Source organism: Carcharhinus amblyrhynchos, chromosome 15, assembly GCF_965287045.1.
Source record: "Carcharhinus amblyrhynchos chromosome 15, sCarAmb.v2.hapA, whole genome shotgun sequence".
NCBI lineage: Eukaryota > Metazoa > Chordata > Chondrichthyes > Carcharhiniformes > Carcharhinidae > Carcharhinus > Carcharhinus amblyrhynchos.
In genome coordinates this window covers 40,182,547-40,202,554 of record NC_137338.1, presented here as the reverse complement: position 1 = coordinate 40,202,554, position 20,008 = coordinate 40,182,547, and the positions used below count along the sequence as shown (strand labels likewise).

The following is a 20,008-nucleotide window of genomic DNA, read 5'->3' as shown; positions in this document are numbered from 1 at the left end:
AGATGTTTAAGGAGAGACCCATGGAGCGGGGAATTACACAACGAGAGTTCAAACTTCCCAGCCGATTCCCACTACCCGATGCTTATTTTGGATCATATGGCCAGTCTCCAACAATGCAAAAAGCAGAAGATCTAGACTAATGTTTTGCTGCAAGGGCAAAGATTTCCCAGCCTGCCTAAATAACACTTGTGTTGATTAACATATCCTTTTTTAAACACTTGTGCGTTTCTAAGATAAAGCTGAGTTTTGCCTTTCTGCCCTGGGCTGATTAGATGAAAATCTTTTCCGTCAACAGAAAAGATCCTACGACATGAGGTAAGTTTAGCAAAACCAACCACAATTCAATACACCAACATTAAATAGTAATCTGATTTCAAGACTATTGAAATGGGGGAAAAAAAGCTTCAACTGATAGACGGACAGGATGGGTGTGAATTCTGCAATAATGATGAAGGCAAATTGACAAAGCTGAATAAGGGAAATTTTCTTGTTCACCTGACTGTGATTATACCTGAGCTGAAAGCATTTTCTGATGACTCTTGAAGGGATGATTTCTCCTGTCTCTTGTAACAAAACTGTTTTAAAGAACACATTTACGGCTTTCATAAGAACATAAGAACATTTCCTGGACAGAGACAAAGTCTGGCACATTGGACTGGGAAACAGTTCCATTCCTCAGAACTAGCATCCTTGTATTAGCCACGAACTTCTATTTTCCATGGCTGTATGAATTGTGATTTCTCGTTGCAGAGTGTAATGACAGATAACAGTTTTTAAACTATTTATTGTGCTTTTTTCCTGCTATTGTATTTATTTACACAACTATTAAAATTATAATAAACGTGAAGAAAATATTAAATTTTTCAGTCAAAATTTATAAATAACTCTCTAGTTTGAGGGGTTTTTGGATCGTGAGAGGCATCCACATCATTGCCACTTATTGATGTAGTTCCTTTATCAGCCACATATTTACCAGCGATAATGATCAATAGTTACCATGGGTCACTGCCAACCGTGTTATTTTAGTTATGTTGCACCTCAACCACAGCATTCAAATGTGACCAATGATGGGAATGAACCAGTCACCTAGTCAACCTTTTATTAGTTTCTACCAGTGTCAGTCAACTGTTTTTTAAAAAAAAAATTGTGTATTTACGGTTATGTCTAGAAGACCGTTCATTTGATTATTACTAGTCAATGAGATTGTTCAAAAGAGACACGAGCCAATTTTTTTTCCATAAAACTTATTTTATTTTACTACCTGAGCTTATTTTTATAGAATTGTTGAATTCCTGCAGGAGAAGGAGGCCGTTCGACCCATCAAGCCTGCACCAACAATAATCCCACCTAGGCCCTTTCCCTGTCAGCCCATAAATATTACCCTGCTATTCCCCCTGGCATTAAGGGATAATTTAGTATGGCTAATCAACCTAACCCACACATCTTTGGAGTGTGGGAGGAATCTGGAGTACCCAGAGGAAACCCATGCAGACACAGGGAGAACGTGCAAACTCCACACAGACAGTGACCCAAGGCCAGAATTGAATCCGGTGCTGGTGCTGTGAGCCACTGTAGATGGCACAGATCTTGACATCCAAGAAGGGGTGATCTTACATTGCCTCAAAGCAATAAAGTTTATCAGTATTCATCTCTCACTTACAACCCTGTTGCATTTCTAACTTGTAAAGCCTGTAATAGGATGAATGCTTTAGAACGCAGTTATATCAGTCCACTATTGCTCACTCCCTTTTCGCAACAATCCTTTATAGTTCTTTTCAGTTTTGGCATAACAGCCAAACTCCCAGTCTTTTCCTTTTTTTCCTGAAAAGTGTTACTTTATAATGTCATGGACACAAGTAGCTCTTTGGTACCTTGTACAAATGATCCAGCATCATACATGAACATTGACACTGATGGCCGTCCATTATTTGACAATAGGGCATCATAGGCGAGCTTGATTCTACCCTCAACAAACATGCACTTTCCAGCAAATTAATGAATAACGATTAGGAACTAATTTCTCTTTGCCCAGTCTGAGGGCATTGGGACTATTTAATGAAGGTCAGTGCTTTTCTAGTTGAAATTACCCAAATCAACATGGATAAGGATCAAACTTAAAATCTTACTGGTCTGCCTGAGTAAATGCAATTTTTATGTGTGTTTAATCACAAAATCATCAACACTACTTCTATTTATAAACTTATAATATTTTCCATTATTGATTATAAAATAAGACTTAAGTTCTCAAGTTAACTTAATAGTAAGATTAATACTTCAGGCCTCAATACAGTTTTAGAGCTAATGTAGAGTAATACTTGTCCCTAACAATCAACAGGCATTAACTTATCAAATTGAAATGCACAATGATGATGTCTCTCCCATTGTCCAACGATAAGAAATCGATCATTATTGAAACCACCCAACCGTAGATTATCCGAATAACCTTATCTAAACGCCATCTAGTATTTGAGTTGGTACTAAAATGACACCAATCGAAAAATGGTAAATTTGGGCATCTGTGCAGCAATGGGTTGTCATTTATAACTCTCCTTGGTTTAGTTTTTCTCATTTTGCGAATTACTGGACAAGATTTCTGATTTATTTACAGGAAGTTGAAGAATGAGCTCATCAAAATCCGTGGTTCTGGCGTAAATCGAAGAAAGCAGCAAATAAGTGATAGAGTCTGCAAACGATGTCAGAAGACACTTGGCCTAATCTTCCTCAGAGGTGACCAGTGCCAGGCGTGCAATGACCGTGTGTGTAGAGACTGTCGAGTTGTGGTCAATGATGGGACATGGAAATGCACTGTGTGCGCTAAAATTTCGTACGTATTTAATTTTAAAGCAAATATTAACCAACGAAGTTATCAAATTAGCACTGTATTTCTAACTGCTTCATGATCAGGACCTTTTGCAATGTGTGATTGATCACAGACATAAATAAAACCACAAAGAAGCATTGTTGCTCTGGTCTGTTTACCTATTGTCAGCACCCATATTGTGAATGTGCTTCCCCCTCTTTGTGTAATCATACATTTGACACTCTCATCTGCTTTATCCAGTAATTAATTACAAAACTGTTAAAGCTTCTCAAAGATGCCATAAAAAGGGACTATCTTTTTTTTTGATGGGTTTAGTTTATATCTGCAAGGGAAGAACACCAAGGAGCATTTTTATTTCATCTTGGATATCATCATGTGCCACGAGTACAATGTATGGTTGCCTGCAGCATCTCAGCTCATGTTCCACCATTACAACACAGGTTCATGAATGAATAAATAGTTGCTTGCAAATAGTAATAGAAATACTGAGCATTAAAAATGACATGAAATTCTAATATAACTCGTCCCAAGTCAAGGCGAAGTTTCATAGCATTGCTTTATTGTTATACTTTCATTAATATTCTTCAATTTCATTAAAGCCAAAATACATAGAGTCATGGAGGTCTACAGCAGGGAAACAGATCTTTCCACCCAACTTGTCCATACTGCCCAGTTTTTACCATTAAGCTATTCCCACTTGCCCGCGTTTGGCCCATATCCCTCTATACCAATCTTACCCATGTAACTGTCTATAAGTGCTTTTTAAAAGACAAAATTGTACCCACCTGTACTCCTACCTCTGACAGCTTGTTTCAGACACTCACCACCCTCTGTGTGAAAAAAATTATCTCTCCCCTCCAGTTTTAGACTTCCTACTTTTGGGAAAAGATGTTGACCTTATCTATTCCCCTCACTATTTTATCGACCTCTATAAGATCATCCCCAAGTCTCCTCGGCTCCAGGGAAAGTCCTAGTCTATCCAGCCTCTCCTTGTAATTCAAACCATTGAGTCCCAGTAGCATTCTAGTAAATCTTTTCTGCACTATTTCTAGTTTAATAATACACTTTCTATAATAGGGTGACCAGAACTGTACATAGTATTCCAAGTGTGGCCATACCAATGTCTTGTACCACTTCAACTCTTGTATTCAATGTTCTGACCAATGAACCAAGCATGCCGAATGCCTTCTTCATCACGCTGTTTACATGTGACTCTCATGGATCTATGAACCTGTACTCTTAGATCTCTTTGTTCTATAACTCTCTCCAATGCCCTAGCATTAACTGAGTAAGTCCTGCCCTCGTTCAATCCATCAAACTCCATCTGCCATTCATCAGCTCACTGGCCCAATTGATCAATATCCTGCTGCAATCCTAGATAACCTTCTTCATTGTCCACTATGCCCCCAATCTTGGTGTCATCTGCAAACTTATTAACCATGCCTCCAAAATTCTCATCCAAATCATTAATATAAAAGACGAAGAACAGTGGACTCAACACCAATCCCTGCGGCACACTGCTGGTCACAGGCCAGCTCACAGTTTGAAAAACAACCCTCTAGAACTACCCTCAGTCTCCTGTCGTTAAGCCAATTTTGTATCCAATTGGCTACCTCACCCTGGATCCCATGAAATTTAACCTTATGCAACTTGTACTGGTCACTTACGGGCACAGCCAAGCCCTGATTTTCAGCAACTTACAAAGATTGAGACTGACTGAGATTTAGTGTTCTTTAATCTAATTTTAGTATATTCAGATGTGGTGGTTACATATACTGCAATTAATCACAACTATTTTCATGGTTGACATTTTGTTCTGCATCTTCAAAATAAGAGGGGGAAAGATAATGCTGTTAAGTTGAAATTCATGGAGTCATTTTGCTTTTGTGATGCTCCATCAGTATTACTTTTCAGAAAGTAAAATGCTCTCTTATACATTTTAAAAATGGGATCTTTGTTCTGGAGGGAAATACGTCCATTTTGTCCAAGTTCCTCTGAACAAGTAATCTTACATAAAATAGCAGAAGTTGATCGTTTCTATTTCATGATAAATCTCTCATCTCTCCAGAGCATAAGAAGTTAGAACAGAGGGCCTGCTCTGCCATTCAATTCTATCATGGCCAATATACCTCCCATGCTATCTGCATATCCTTCAGTTTCCTTAGTAATTTAAAATCCATCAATGGATGATTCTCTGGCTTCCCCTCAGCATCTTTCTCAATGGCAGTAGTCGGTGTGCCATTTGCTGGTGGTGGGATCCTCTGGTCTTGTCACAGTCAATTAGAATTCCCATTGAAGCCACCCCACATTGCCAGCCAACTTATAGCACAGGGTGCACCACTGGCAGAACCAAAGAAATCCATTGGCATGAACAGTCAATCTCTCTTTTGAATAAGATCAACGACTGAACATCCACATGGCTCATTCCCTCAATCTGGATGGCCATAAAACATTAGACAGGGGTCGCGGGTGGAGAGGGGGACTGGTGGTGTTGAGATGGCGGCACAGGCTCGTTGGGCTGAAGGGCCTGTTTCCTGGGCTGATTTTGTTCTTTATTCTTTGGCTAGAAAATTACAAAAATTCACAATTTCTGAAGAAATTTCTACTTATTTCAGTCCTAACTGGCCAATCCCTTATTTTGAGAATGGGATCCCTAATTCAGGACTCTTCAGCCAAGGCAAACGTTCTTCCAGCATCTACACTATTGCCTTGGGGTCACTGAATATTTTAAGGTGAAGGTAGATAGATTCTTATTAGACAAGGAATCAATGGTTATTGTGGGTAGAAGGAGAATGCAGAACTCAACACAAACAGGTCAGCCACGATCTTAAATGGCAGAGTAAGTTCAAGGGGCCAAACTGCCTACTACTGCTCCTAGTTCATATGTTCATACATAGACTATCAAACCCTTTAAGAATTTTATGTCCCAATGAGATCACCTTTCATTCTTCTAAATTCCAGCAAATATTGGTTCATTTGTTTGTGGGATGTGGGCATTACTGGTAAGATCAGCTTGTTTCCCTTTAATTGCCCTTGAGAACATGGTGGTGGTGAGCTGTCTTGAACCACTGCAGATAGTTTAATGGCAGTAAACTCCTAATGTTCTTGCAGCAGTTCAGGCATTTTTACCCAGTATCAGTGAAAGAATGACAATATAAATCAGTCCAGGTCAGGGTGATGTGTGACTTGGAGGAAAGTCTTAGGTGGTAGTGCTTCTAGATGGTAGAAGTTATGGCTTTGCAAGCTGCTGTCAAAGGAGCTTTGGGCGAGTTGGTGCAATGCATCGTGTAGATGGCACTGCTGTTTTTGTGAGCCAGTGGTGGAGAGTATGTATGTTTACAGTCATAGCTGGGGTATCAGTCAAGAAGGTTGCTTCATCCTGGATGGTGTTGAGATTCCTAAGTTAGAAGTGTGATGGAATACTCTGCACTTCCCTGAGTGTGCTCCATTTGAACAACATTCGTGTCTTCTAGATGGTGCAAAGGGCTTTGGGGAGCTGAAGGTGAGTTACTTACTGCAGAATTCCAGCCCCTGGCCAGCTGTTGTAACCACATTATTTATATTGTGGGTGCCAGACCAGTTAAGCTTCTGATTAGTAGTAACTCCCAGGACGTTGATTGTGGAGGATTCAGTGATGGTTATGTTGTTGAATGTCATGGGGAGATGGTTATATTCTCTTTTGTTGGTGATGATTATTGCCAAGCACTTGTGTAATATGAACACTACTTGACACTTGCAGCCCAAACCTGATTGTTATCCAGGTCCTGCTGCGTATGAACACAGACTGCTTTAGCATCTGAGGAGTTATGAATGGGACTGAACACGGTAATCATCAGCAAACATCCCACTTCTAATCTCACGAAGAAATGAAGATCATTGATGAAGAAGCTGAAGAAGTTTGGTCCTAGAGAACTGGCGATCTGGTCTGCAAAAATTGGTTTCCAATAATCGCAAACACCTTCCTTCGTGCTTGTGTTATAACTTCAACCCTTGGAGAGCTTATCTCCTAATTCCCATTGACTTCAATTTTCCTAGGGCTCCTTGATGCTATATTATCAAGTGCTACCTTGATGTCAAGGTCACTCTCATGACACTTCTGGAATCCAGCTATTTGTCCGTGCAAACTGAGCATTGGTGACCAAGTTATTCTTGAATAAGTTCTGTTTGATTGCACAGTCAAAAATGTCTTCTGATTGTGAGTACATCGATGGGGTGATAATTGGCCAGATTGGATTTGTTTTGTCTTGGTTTTTCTGGACAAGAAATGACTGGACATTTTTCTACATGGTGTTGTTGATGCACTGAAACAGCTTGGTTAGATTGCAGCTAGTTCTGGAGCACAGGTCTTCAATACTACAGCTATGATGTCATTGGAACCCATAGCCTTTGCTGTATCCAGTGCCTTATGCTGTGGGTGGGATTTTCTGGCCCCTTGGCGTTTTTTCCAGCAGTGATGGTGGCAGGGCATTCCAGTCCTGACCTTGTCCACAGCATTTTGTTTATCTCTCGCGTTCTACTGCTGAGGAACCAGCAGAGATCAGAAGATTCCACTAGCTGGAAAACCCAGTCCCATTTGAGATGAGTTGAATTGGCTTGAGGCTGGCAACAATGGTGCTGAGGACCTCAGAAGGAGGCTGAGATGAATCATTTGGTACTTCTGGCTGGCTGAAGTTAATTGCAGGGGCTTTATCTTTGTCTTTTAGACTTGTACTGAGCTCTGTTATCATTCAGGTTGGAGAAGTCCAAGAAACCTCCTCTTCCCTTTGGTTGCTAATTATCCACCATCATTTAAGGTATATAGTGCCAATCTACTCACTTTATCTTCATAAGACAATCCCTTTAGCCAACAAATGAGTCTAAACATTTGTTGCACTTCCTCCAAGGCTAGCATATTCTTCCATAAATAAGGAGAAGAAAATTGTGCGCAGCACTCTGTATTCTCACCAAGGCCCTATATAGCTTGAGTAAGATCAGGGTGGCCAAGCAAGACTTTCCCATTTGAAATTCGTGCTGACGATTCATAACTAAAATTTTGGTTTTGAGATGATTCTCCTTTATTTCTTTAGCAAAGGTCCATTATTTTCCAATTACCAATGTTAAGATGCTTGGTTGGTTTCTAGTTTCCTAGACGTGTTCCAATCTCTCCCCTTAAATATAGATGTATCAATAGTTCACCGTCAGTTGTCTTTTTCAGTTCTCTTGGCACTGCACCTTTTTCTAGTAGGATATCAAGTAATAATGCTGCCATGACTTCCCTTTTAAAATGTGCAGGTGCAGTCTGTCTAGTGCAATCTCACTTAAAGTTTAGTTTATTTAATTTTTCTCTTTTTTGTGCATTTCAATGCAATAATATCATCTGATGATGCATCCACTTTGTGTCTCCCTAATAAATACTGAAGAAAAATTATTGTGATGTTTCTTCCATTTTGCTGTCACTGCCTGTGATGTCATTCTGACCATCCCACAGTAACTCTATTCCATGCCAATTTTTCTCATTCTTTTATTTGTGTCCCTATAAATTATTTTACTGCTTTCTTTTATGCTCTTTGATAAATGAAATTCTTTGTTACTCTTTCCCTGACGCAATTTTTTTGACTTCCTTCCTGGTCTCTGTATTCTCCTTTTTTATGTTCTGCCCAGATGTCCATTTACTTAATATCTGTCCCTTTCTGTACCATCAATTTTTTCTCTGTTTTTCTTTGTTCATGGTGTCTCTCTTGGGTTTTGTTTGTTCATGTTTTTAAGCAGAATAATTTTTTCAGGTTCAGGTTGAACACCATTTTAAGTGTTTCCTGTTACTGCTCGACCTCATTGTTTGATCAATTTTATTTTTCCAATTCTATTCTCAGCTGCTTCAAAAGAAACAGCTTTTTCTCAACTTGTTATCCTGTCCTTTGCCATGTTTGTGGCCTATTCACTTATTGTCCTAAACTACACATTATGGTTGTGTTGCCGTTTTTTACTCTTATCTGCTGCAGGTCATTATCTATTAACAGACTGGCTAGTCACTCATCCCTTTTTGGATTCTCAATGAGTTAGAAAGGAGTTCCGTACATATTGTAAGAACTCCATTCACTTACCCCCTTTACCATCCTCTTCTGATCACTTAAATTTGGGGTAGTTGAAATTTCCTTTTGATTATTCTGTTTTTTATTAATTTCCCTAATTTCTTCCACAACTGGGAGGTCTTTACCCTGCCCTGTGTGATTGATCTTTTTTTCATCTCCTCTCTGTCCATCTTCTGAGACATGATGCTCTAATCTGTATTGTGGCTATTGCCCTCAGTCTTTCTCCTTATTATCACAGGTAGGAAGTACACTGTACCTGCTAGGCAGAACCAATGTCTGCGACCCAACCTGTCCCAAGATCAGTCTTCCCGGCTCTCTGATAATAATGCTTCAATCTGTACTTTCATGTTCTTCTGGGAATGACCATGCTCTGAAAAAAAGTTATTGAGAATTTTATCTCAATCCCTTCTGTTTGGGATTGTCTCTCTCACTCTAACTGAGTTGAGTGACTCAAAGCAGAGACAGTTCCTCCAATTGTGAGACACAAACACTCCCATAATACAGTGCCGACATAGTCTGCACTGCCCACTCTAGAATATTTGATTCAGTTTTTCAATAATCTGAATGAATATTAGATAAACAGTCTGTGTTTTGAAAAAAGAAAATTGATTCCTGTTTACTCACCCTCTGTGCTTCTCCTCCATGCACTCCATCACATCACTTTTTAAGATTTTCCCTGGAGATCTTGTTGCTGACCATCTTTGTAAACCGGTTTAATATTAGTTCTTAATTCTGCATTTTTAATTATATTCATTAAGTTTCTAAAGAAGCGTGCAATATATTGAATATTTCATTCAACTCGTTCCTGATCGATTGCTACTCACTTGTGCTGATTTTGGGATTTCCCTCTGAGCCAATTGAATTGCAAGGCTAGTTTGCCATTGATCTATTTTTCAAATAGTTCTGGTTCCCATTCATTGTTCCTTAACAATTTGTACCTTGTGGCATAATTGAAATCAATGAATGAAAGTAAGGAGGATTCTAGAATGGCTGATGTTCAATTCTGCTAGAAAGTGAAACTTATCCCAATTAAATCATGTTGGAAAATAGTAAAGACGGTGGTGTTTATAGGTTTTAAAAGTGGAGATGAAGTATGGAGATGCACTGTCACTAAGCATCTCAGTAAGTAAGTAAACAAGTTGTAGCGTGAAGTTAAAATGTGAAATTGTTATGTTGCAGTTCTTAACCACTATCAAGAGGGACAGCAAGGGAATAGTAACCAATGCAAAACGCTCATAAAAGATCTATTTCTAAAGTGAGCTCCTTTACCATATTGTAAAGGCATTCTGACAATGCCTTTTGTTTGCTGATTAGAACTTAGTTTGCTGATTAGAATAGGATAAAAATATGGAGCAAGGAAGCAAATAAGGGGACCAGGACGGGAGGCAGAAAAGCAAGAGTCAAAGTGAAAGAGAAGAACAATTCAAAGAGAAAAAGAGATTGAGGTTGTAGAGAAGAGGAGGCAGAGGAATGAAGAAAGTTTTTGGCTCAATTATTATTGGACTGTCACTTCTAGGTCAGGAAATTGAAAGTTTGAGCATTACTCAAAGAAGACCGAACTTGGGTCTGCACTGACTGCCCAATAGTGCATCTTACCCAGGCCCACCCTTGCTCTATCCCCCCCCATCCTCACATATTTACCCCACCCACACATCTTGGGACACTAAGAAGCAATTTAACATGCACCAATCCATCTAACTTTCATTACTTTGCTGTCCTCTTACGCAAAGATGGCTACATTAAAAAAAAGCACAGATGGAGGGCCTAAATTTTTTGCCCTGTTAGGCATGTGCATCTAGTGGGCACAGAAGGAAGTGCAAAATGTGCTTCCAACTGCAATTAAACCTAGAGTGTGATCACTGCTGGCTGATGTTAATTGTCATGAAACGTGTATTTTGAAAGGCTGAGCCCTGTCGGGGTGGGCAAGCACCAAGAGAAATGACAGTGCAGGTGGTGTTTCCAACTCGCGCCTCAAAGGCTGAAAGCTGCCTCAGGGAGCTGCAGTATTGTCCAATTACATTTGCACCAAAAATAAAATGCTGCAATCTTTCTCTACCAATCAACTGGCAGAATAATGCACAACACCTCAACTCACAAAGACTTTCTTTTATCCCAACCTGAATTCTCTACCCATTGAAGTGGTGGAGGCTGCCTCGCTAAATATTTTCAAGAAGCGGGTTGATGGGTTTTTGATAAGAGAGGGGATTAAGGGTTATGGGGAGAGGGCCGGAAAGTGGAACTGAGCCACGACAGATCAGCCATGATCTTATTGAATGGCGGGGCAGGCTCGAAGGGCCAGATGGCCTACTCCTGCTCCTATTTCTTATGTTCTTATGAATTGGGAAGGGTGAAAAAAGTGTGATCATCTGCAGACCAAGCGTAAAGGACACGGGGCACATAAAATTAGGGCTAATCGCATGCTTAATTGCCCTTTCAATTGTCAGTGGATGCGCTTCTGATTCTGGTACACTTCTGACTTCGGCACACACCTGTCATCCAAAATATCGTATGACGATGGCATGACATTGGGTCATATGTCCAATGTTTTCTCGAAATTTCACACAAGCTTAGGTCAGGCATGTACCTGCTGTAGCTCTGTGAAATTCTGGCCGATTATTTTTATGTAGATGAGGTCTGTGTATTGTGTGCCTGTACCCTGTGCTTTACACCCCTTGTTTTCATATTAAATTCATTCACTACATTTAATTCATCTGAGATATTAGTTTTAGAAATATATCTGATGGAATGTCCTGCCTATTGGGCAGAATTATTACAACAAAGACAGCAATGAGAAATGAAATTCACTTTTTAATTGTTGCCACACTCTCATGGAGAATCAAGAGAAGCATAAAGCTAATCCTTTCAGATATTTTCCAACAAAACAATGGCATGAAATAAACAATATTACTAAGTGAAGAAAAGCAGTAATCTGTGCAATACAAAATTCCTCTCAGCATTCATTTAAAGAAAAAATTCAAATTTTACTAAATTATTCCCAATTGAGGTATCAGCCCAGTTTTTCTTTGACACCTATTGAATCCTTGCTCAAGAGCCTCAGCTAAGGGTGGTGAAGAGTGCTCAATAGGAAACCCACCTAATTAAAAGGAGTTCAGCATCTGAATGCTCTATTGGAACAAGAAACAGTTTATCAACTCATACACATCCCAGTGCCTGGGAAAAACAATCAGCCTTCTCTGTTGGGGTAGCCATTTGATGGATCAGGAAATGCTCCAAGAGTTCTTCGTGCACAGAGCCGACAAAATTCTTAATTTAGCCCTGAGTGGTCCTCCACATAACTTCTTATCAGAAAGCTGGTATCTCTGATAATGGAACTGAGGCCCTAAAACCAGCATTTAATCTCCACTCTAAAATATGACAGATGATAACTGAGTAGGAAATGGTTGCTCACGGATATGATTAATGCATTACTGCTCACTGGTGAAATTTAATCTTTCTGTTGCAGCATCTTTGATCACGAGAACCTCTGGATGCAAATGTTCCTCAAGTATTAGGGAGCACTGGATTCCATTTTTTTTACAGAATGGTTAATACTACTGCTATCAGAAACACTCTTTATTAAACTTATAATCTATAATAGTTTTTAGGGAAGTTTTCATTTGAGATGAAGAATAAGCACTGTTCCAAAACGATAAAAAAAATCATAAAAATGGCAAAACAAAGTTGTAAATCATATCTTTCTGAACTATTCTTGCAAAAGAACGCTTAAAATATGAGTCAAGTAAAATATGAATTGGTAAGAAGGGTTTCTAAATTATCTGCCAGGTTTAGTTCCAATTATTCCTTATGAGCAATATGAAAGGCCAGACATAAAATCTTTAAAATGTTAAGTCACTTTTAAGAGTTACATATTGTGTGCAGAAGTTGCTGTTACATTGTTCTTTCTTTAAACAGACAGTTGAGAGTTGTCACTGGTGAGTGGTTTTTTGAAGAAAGATCAAAACGATTTGAACCTTCATCAGGAACGGGATGTGAAATGATCAAACGGTCCATCAACAGGAAACCTTCAGGTAGGATCTACTGGACATGTCTTTTGCTGTATCTCATAAATGCAGATTAAACTCACCAGAGAAATCTGGGTCTTTCAATTCCATAGTGAGTACACTTTCAAGGTTCTTAAAGATAAGCCTTAAATACTGCCAAATAACCTGTCAGACTTTCTGAAAATTAACATTTACATATGTGGAGTCTCATTCTTTCACATTTTAATTATTGTTGGAACTTCAAAAATGTATAATAATTTAAATCTTTTAGCATAGAAACATAGAAAGTAGAAGCAGGGATAGGCCTGCTCCACCATTCATTTTGATCATGGCTCATCATTGAATTCAATGTCCTGATTTCCGCCCTACCCCCATATCCTTTGATCCTTTTAGCCCCAAGAGCTATATCTAATTTCTTCTTGAAATCAGACAACATTTAGGCCTCCATACATTTGGTGATACTGAATTCCACACATTCACCATGCTCTGGGTGAAGAAATCGCTCCTCACCTCTGTTGTAAAAGGTTTACCCCTCTTACTCTTCTAAACTCCACTGAATATAATCCTAACCGACTTAATCTTTCCTCATATGAGTGACCTGTCATCTCAGGAATCAAGTAATAATGTCTTCCTATTATTACTACCAAAGTGAATAACCTCATATTTATTCAATTATACTGCATCTGCCACGCAGATGCCCACACACACAGCCTGTCCAAATCATGCTGAAGCATCATCTGCAAATTTGGAGAAAATACATTTCAGTTCCCTCTTCCAAATCATTAATATACAATGTGAACAGTTGGGGTTCTAGCACTGATCCCTGCGGAACCCTGTTAGTCATCACCTGCCAATCAGAAAAAGACTGCTTTATGCCAACTCTATTTCCTACCGACTAACCAGTTTCCTATCCATCTCAGGACACGACCTGTGATCCCATGTGCTTTAAGTTTACATAGGAGTCTGTTATGTGAGACCTTGTTGCAAGCCTTCTGAAAGTCTAAATAAACCACATCCTCGGTCAACTCTACTAGTTACATTCCCAAAAAATTCCAATAGATTCATCAAGCATGATTTCCCTTTTATAAATCCGTGCTGATTTTGTCTGATTATACCACTGCCTTCCAAATGCCGAGTTATGAAATCCTTGATAATTGACTCTAGCAACTTCCCCATTACCAACGTTAGGCCAACTGGTCTGTAGTTAGCTACTTTCTCTCTATATCCCTTTTTGAATAGTGGGCTTACATAGCTACCCTTCCAGAGTGCAAAGAATTTTGGAAAATAACCACCAATGGATCTACTATTTCCAGGGCCACTTGCTTAAGTACTTTGTGATGAAGATTATGAAGACCTAGAGATCTATTCACCTTCAATCCCATCAATTTCCTCAAAATCATTTCCCTTTGAATGCTGATTTCCTTCAGCTCCTCACCAAAACATGTTTCTGTCAGCACTTCTAGCACACAATTCATGTCTTCCTTTGTGGAGACTGAAGCAAAGTACAAATTTAATTCTTCAACCATCTCTTTATTCACGGTTATGAATTCTCCTGTTCCTGACTCTAAGGGGCCTACAGTCATTTTTGTCAATCTTTTTCTCTCTACATATTGATAGAAACTTTTGCCGTCAGTTTTTATTTCTCCGCTATTTTACTTTCATACTCTATTTTTCCCTTCATTATCAACCCCTTAGTGTTCCTTTGCTGAATTCTAAACTGCTCCTAATCTTCAGGCCCATTGCTTTTTCTTGCAAATTTGTATGCTTCTTCCTTGAGTCTGAAACTCTCTCTAATTTCCCTTGTAAGCCATGATTTGGCCACAATTCCCTTACCACCCATGCACCAAACAGTAAAAAAAAAACTTCTGGAGTTCACCTATTCATTCTTGAAATGCTTGCCACTGTCTCCTAGTCCATCATTTTGCCTCTTATCTTTATCTTACTATCTTTCTTTCCCTTTATTTTTCTTTCTATATGTGATTTGACACTGAAATCGATATTTTAACTGGCATTTTCTGGTTCAAGCTCTGCACCTCTCATTAATGATTCTTTAATCTGACATGGTTAAGGAGATGCAGACACTGGGATAAATTTATAGGTCATGACAGTGGCACTCTTCAGCAGCTGAGAAACCAGCAGCAACCACACCATGGCCATTTTCAGAGACACCAACTGAATTCAGTCAGAAAATTAATTACCTGCTGTTGGGATTCCTGTGTCTTTAGGTAAAGGTCCCATTGCCAAGAGCTTCTCGCCAGTTGGAGGATGGATAGCTCTTCAGCCCCAACAGCATCACCAGAAGCAGTGGCCACTGTTGGTACTACAGCAAGCCTAGATCAGATACCATGGAGAAGACACTGGAGTTCAGTTCAGCTCAGCTTCTGGGGCTCACTAGGCCCAATAAGACAGGTCACAGTGAGAGGGGGTGTTTGATGTGGAGGACAGAGGGGGAGGTCTTTTAACTCATATCGCCCTGCGTCCTTGTAAGCTACAGTGTGCTCAGTAAGGAGTGCCTGGCCTTCCCCTGAGCCCACAGAAAAACCACCAGCTTATACTGGGCACTTTCCCCACAAGGTGTGCTAGTAGAATACCAGTGGTGCAGGATCGGGCCTCAAATGGCCATAAATTTGTAATTTAAGAGCATCAGTTGGCCTCTGGACAGAAAGGTTGTTCTCAACTTGCCCAAATCTGAACTTAAACAGGGCAAGTTGGGCATTCCACCACCCATTTTCCCCCTCAATTCCTCATCCACTTTCAAAAGCAGACTTGAATTCCAGCCATTATTTGTTTGCCTTGTTTGAGACAAGTTGCAGATTCCACCCCCCACCTCCCCTAATTTCTAGTACTTCCCAAATTTCATGAAAGCTTATGGGAAAACATAAGAAACAGCTGTGCCTTGCTGTTCATTCGCCACTAACTGCCACTTCTGCCCCATTGATATTTGTTGATGCATTTCCTCAACAACCTTCAACAACTGCAGATCTCTTATGTAAATTGAATCAATAGTCCTATTAGACACCATTATCATGAGTAGATGTCAAGGGATTAGTGGAGGTGGCTGATTTAAAATCAATGGGAGCACACATGAATCAGTTTGGTTTCCTGTTTAATGTGTAAAACTGACCTCAAGCTGATAAATAAAAGTAAGAGCAAGGGCCCTTTTAAAAATGAAATCTTTATCACTTTGGGGAGGTAAAAATATCCTAATGATGTCATGAAAAGTTATGGGGGTGGGTGGTAGAGGGGGGCACATAGAGGTGGGCTGGCCTGGGCATGTTTGAGGAGGGTGGGGCCAGTGATCGGGGTGGGGGGGAGGGGGGAATGGTGAGAGGGCTGGCAATGCAGGGGTCACAGGGCTGGCCAAGGATTGAACTGGCAGACAGGGGCCACTGCACATGCGCAGATCTCAGTGCTGATAGATCGGCGCTTGCACAGTGGCCCGCTCAACACTACACTGCCAGCCTCCCCAGCGGGAATAGGCTCTGCCCACTGATTTTTGGACTGATTTATGCTTGTGCACCCTGCAGTGTACAGAGTGTGGGAGATTCATTTTGAAAGTCCGGCTGGAAAAAAAAGCATGATTTACTCCAATTTTAATGCAAATTCAACACTTAGAATTTTTTGGGAGAATCACTAAAGCAATATAATATTTTCATTTTCAGTGTATCTGGAATGTAACTTGTTTTCTTCACTCCTATCAGGAAGCAAGATTGATCAACCAAAGGGAAAAACAAATCACAAAAATACAGAAGAGACTTCAAAGACCTCCACATTAACCAGAAATGAGAAGAAGATTGTTCCAGATGCATTCCGAAGGCTCAAGTAAGTAAGAGTGTAACCTTAAGAACTGTAGCATTTCCTGCATTAAATCCCACAGTTAAATATTATGCCAGTGAATATATCTTCATTCAAACAATTGGATTCATCACTCAGCAAGAGCTTTACAATTGCAGAGTACTTCTGGATGAATTGTGATTATTGAGAAACCTGTTGAGAAATCCAGGTCACAAAGCTGAAAACATTACCTAATTGCTTACTCTGTTCCTGTTTGAACTTGTGTGTAAAGACATTGGACAAAATTCTCCCATCCCTCCCTTGGCGGGTTTGGTATCAGCCAGGAGTGGAGAATCTAACGGAAGCCAAAAAGTCGGAAACCCGCCTGCGTAAAAACTAATTGCAGTTCTCCTAGTGGAGGGTTAATGCTGCGTCAATTTTCCTGGTGGTGTGAATGTCTTTTGTTTTGTTTGCATATCATCAATGCTCATCAAAACAGCTGCTTGCAGCAGTCTCCCCATGCCTCCAATCTTGCATTGCACCAGCAGGAAATTACATTGGCCTCAAATCCATTTGAAAAAGAGTGATGTGCACAAGGTGGACCTCAGTTCCCACCTCTCGAGGCGAGTGCAATATACATAGCCTATCTGCCATAGCACTACACTGCTATTGTTGCACCGATCATCACTCTGCTGGGGCTTTTGGCAAGTGTAAATGAGCCGCTTTATCAGTTTGAACTATTATAGTTCTCTCAATAAGCGCTGCCCAATCACTGAATCACATCTAACAGTAGAAGTTTTGTTTTGGGTTTTACAAGCATGGGTTGGTTGAGCATGCTCTGTACTCTGCCTATTACAGACAACCAAAGAAACATACTGTTTGCATCAGCCAATTGTAAGGGTGTAAATCTTGTATACCTGGCATCGTTGCTCAGATGTATGTCGGCAGAATATTTTTTGGAGTGACCACAACATCCTGTTAGTGAAAAATACAATACACGGTAGCAGCATGAAATGGCACGCTTAACCTGTTCAAGTGTTTGAAGTCCTTTGACTTTCAAGGCTAATTTGGGGTAGACCGGGTACACTTAGATCCAAAAATGGAGTCCTTTGGCCCATTTGGAAGTTTTCACAATGCATAGCCAGCAATGATCTAATCAGGATAGCCATTCTCTTGCAAGATAGTGTTGGTGTGCCTTTTTTTTGACATCAAGCTCGGAAGGTGAGCATACGGCTCGGGCCCTATTTGCAAGACTGCTATTCAGATCAACCTTTAAAATGGATGGAGCTACATGAATCCCAATGTGCATATTGACTGGTGAAGGTAGAGTAGTCTAATGAGCTCACACTTCTCAACATCCCACTTGAGAAACCGCCTAATGGGTTTTCCACAATTGTCTACCATAAGCATACTCTTCATCCGTCTCTACTTCAAATTACCCCGAAAGGCAAACTATCTAAAAATATTTGAAGAACAGGTTAGCAATCCGCTTCACACTTAATACAATGTGAGTGGCATTTTCCATTGACAGGGTATTGCTGTCAGTCCTGCCTGTCACATAGCAACATACTGTAGGAATTCCAGTGCTGATGCAATACCAGATTTGTACATCTTGCATCCCAACAATTGGCTGATCAAATCTAACAGCATGTTCCTTTGGTTGTTCATAATAGAAAGAGCACAGACTATTATCAGCTAATTTGTCCTTGCAAAACCCAAAACAAAACTTTTACTACTGACTGTGATTCAACAAACATGCAGCACTCGCTGAACAATCCTGAATTCCCTAATAGGTACACTAACAACCAATTCATTCAAGCTCACGATATGATTCATTCATGTTTGTTGTAAGTGATATACATTCATACGCAGGAATCCATTCTCTACAAACAAGCTTTGTGCCTTTGCCAGGGAGCTTTCTCCATGGCAACACTTTGGTTAGCAAATTGATTCTAATTAGCCAATCAGCACTGTAGTTTTTCTATGTTTCTCTGTAGTTTTTCTATGTTTCTATAGCCTAGTAGGTAGGGACACGTTCAGTGCAACTTGTGGGCTGAAGGGCCTGTTTGTGCAGTAGTTTTTCTATGCTACTATTCCCCCTCTTGTGATCATTTGAAATTTGGCATTCTTATGTTTGTCCTGATGAGTGAAAGAAGAAAAGCTTTGGCAACATGTTTCTCTCATCTCTGCAATATTCAAATTCCTTTTAAATCAAACTTTGTTCAAGTACAAAATATGGATGAAATTGTAAAAAAAAAAGCACACCAAAAGAATAAACAAGAAAATCTGTGATATTCTCTACTTTCCCCTGACTCCTTACCATTGTAAGTTATGCAAAATTTAACAATGCTGTCATCTATTCTGACAGAAAGCAAGGCAAGTCCAATCTGAAGATACAGAATGGTCAGGGGCGGGACATAAAGAATGAGGATGGAAAAAGCATTAGCTACGCAGATTCAGACTTTGAAATGGAAAGTATACATTCCGCAACACTGTCTGGCAGGTAATGGATCACATATTTACAAACATAAACATGTACATAGGCTAGTATTTGATTTTACTCAGTGCTTGCAAATGATAGTAACGTAGACATACTTAAGTTTGTTTCAGAAGTCAACTTCAGATATTTGTAATGTCAATTGTAATGAGCACTGAGATGCATACCATCATGCCTGTGGCACTTTGGGAGTTTCACCTATTTTTGGTTTGATTTTCCTATGTATAATTATCTTATCTGATAGCTCCACTTATTGTCTTCTGTATTTAACTTTGCCAATCTCTAAGACAATTTGCTCAATTGTGATCTCTTATCATTTATTCAGTCTCCATGAGATGTTTTTTTCAACTCTAATCTTGTCTAAGTCGGGTGGTCTTTTTAACCTCAGCCACCATATGTAGGTACAGTTCAAATGCATTGAGCTTGAGCCTTTCATCACTTAGTTGCTTGAATCATCTCAATTGCTCTTCTAATGGACTCCCCTTCTAATAAAGCCTTTTTGAAAATAGAGGGAAATACAACTATCAGTTTGAGATGGTGACTAGTGGAGTGCCCCAGGGGTCGGTGCTGGGGCCTCAGCTTTTTACCATTTATATAGATGATCTGGAGGAGGGAACCGAGTGTAGGGTGTCGAAATTTGCTGATGACACCAAGATTGGGGGAACGGCAAATTGTGCGGAGGGTGTGGAGAGTCTGCAGAAGGATCTAGATAGGCTGGGCGAATGGGCCAGGAAATGGCAAATGGAATTTAATGTTGGCAAGTGTGAGGTGGTCCACTTTGGTAGGAAGGACTATTACTTACGGGGCGAAAAACTGCAGCAGGCGATGGTGCAGAGGGACCTCGGGG

The 20,008-nt window shown here is 39.9% G+C and overlaps 1 protein-coding gene across 2 annotated transcripts in view; it reads left to right on the top strand.

The window, feature by feature from the left end:
- sytl5 (synaptotagmin-like 5) overlaps positions 1 to 20,008 on the top strand; it is a 187,684-nt gene that overhangs the window by 124,008 nt on the left and 43,668 nt on the right. For both annotated transcript variants that reach the window (XM_080203871.1, XM_080203869.1), the window contains exons 3-6: positions 2,609 to 2,824; positions 12,802 to 12,917; positions 16,592 to 16,712; positions 19,033 to 19,167. In XM_080203871.1, coding sequence (XP_080059997.1) covers positions 2,609 to 2,824; positions 12,802 to 12,917; positions 16,592 to 16,712; positions 19,033 to 19,167 — 588 coding nt within the window. The remainder of the gene's footprint in view (positions 1 to 2,608; positions 2,825 to 12,801; positions 12,918 to 16,591; positions 16,713 to 19,032; positions 19,168 to 20,008) is intronic.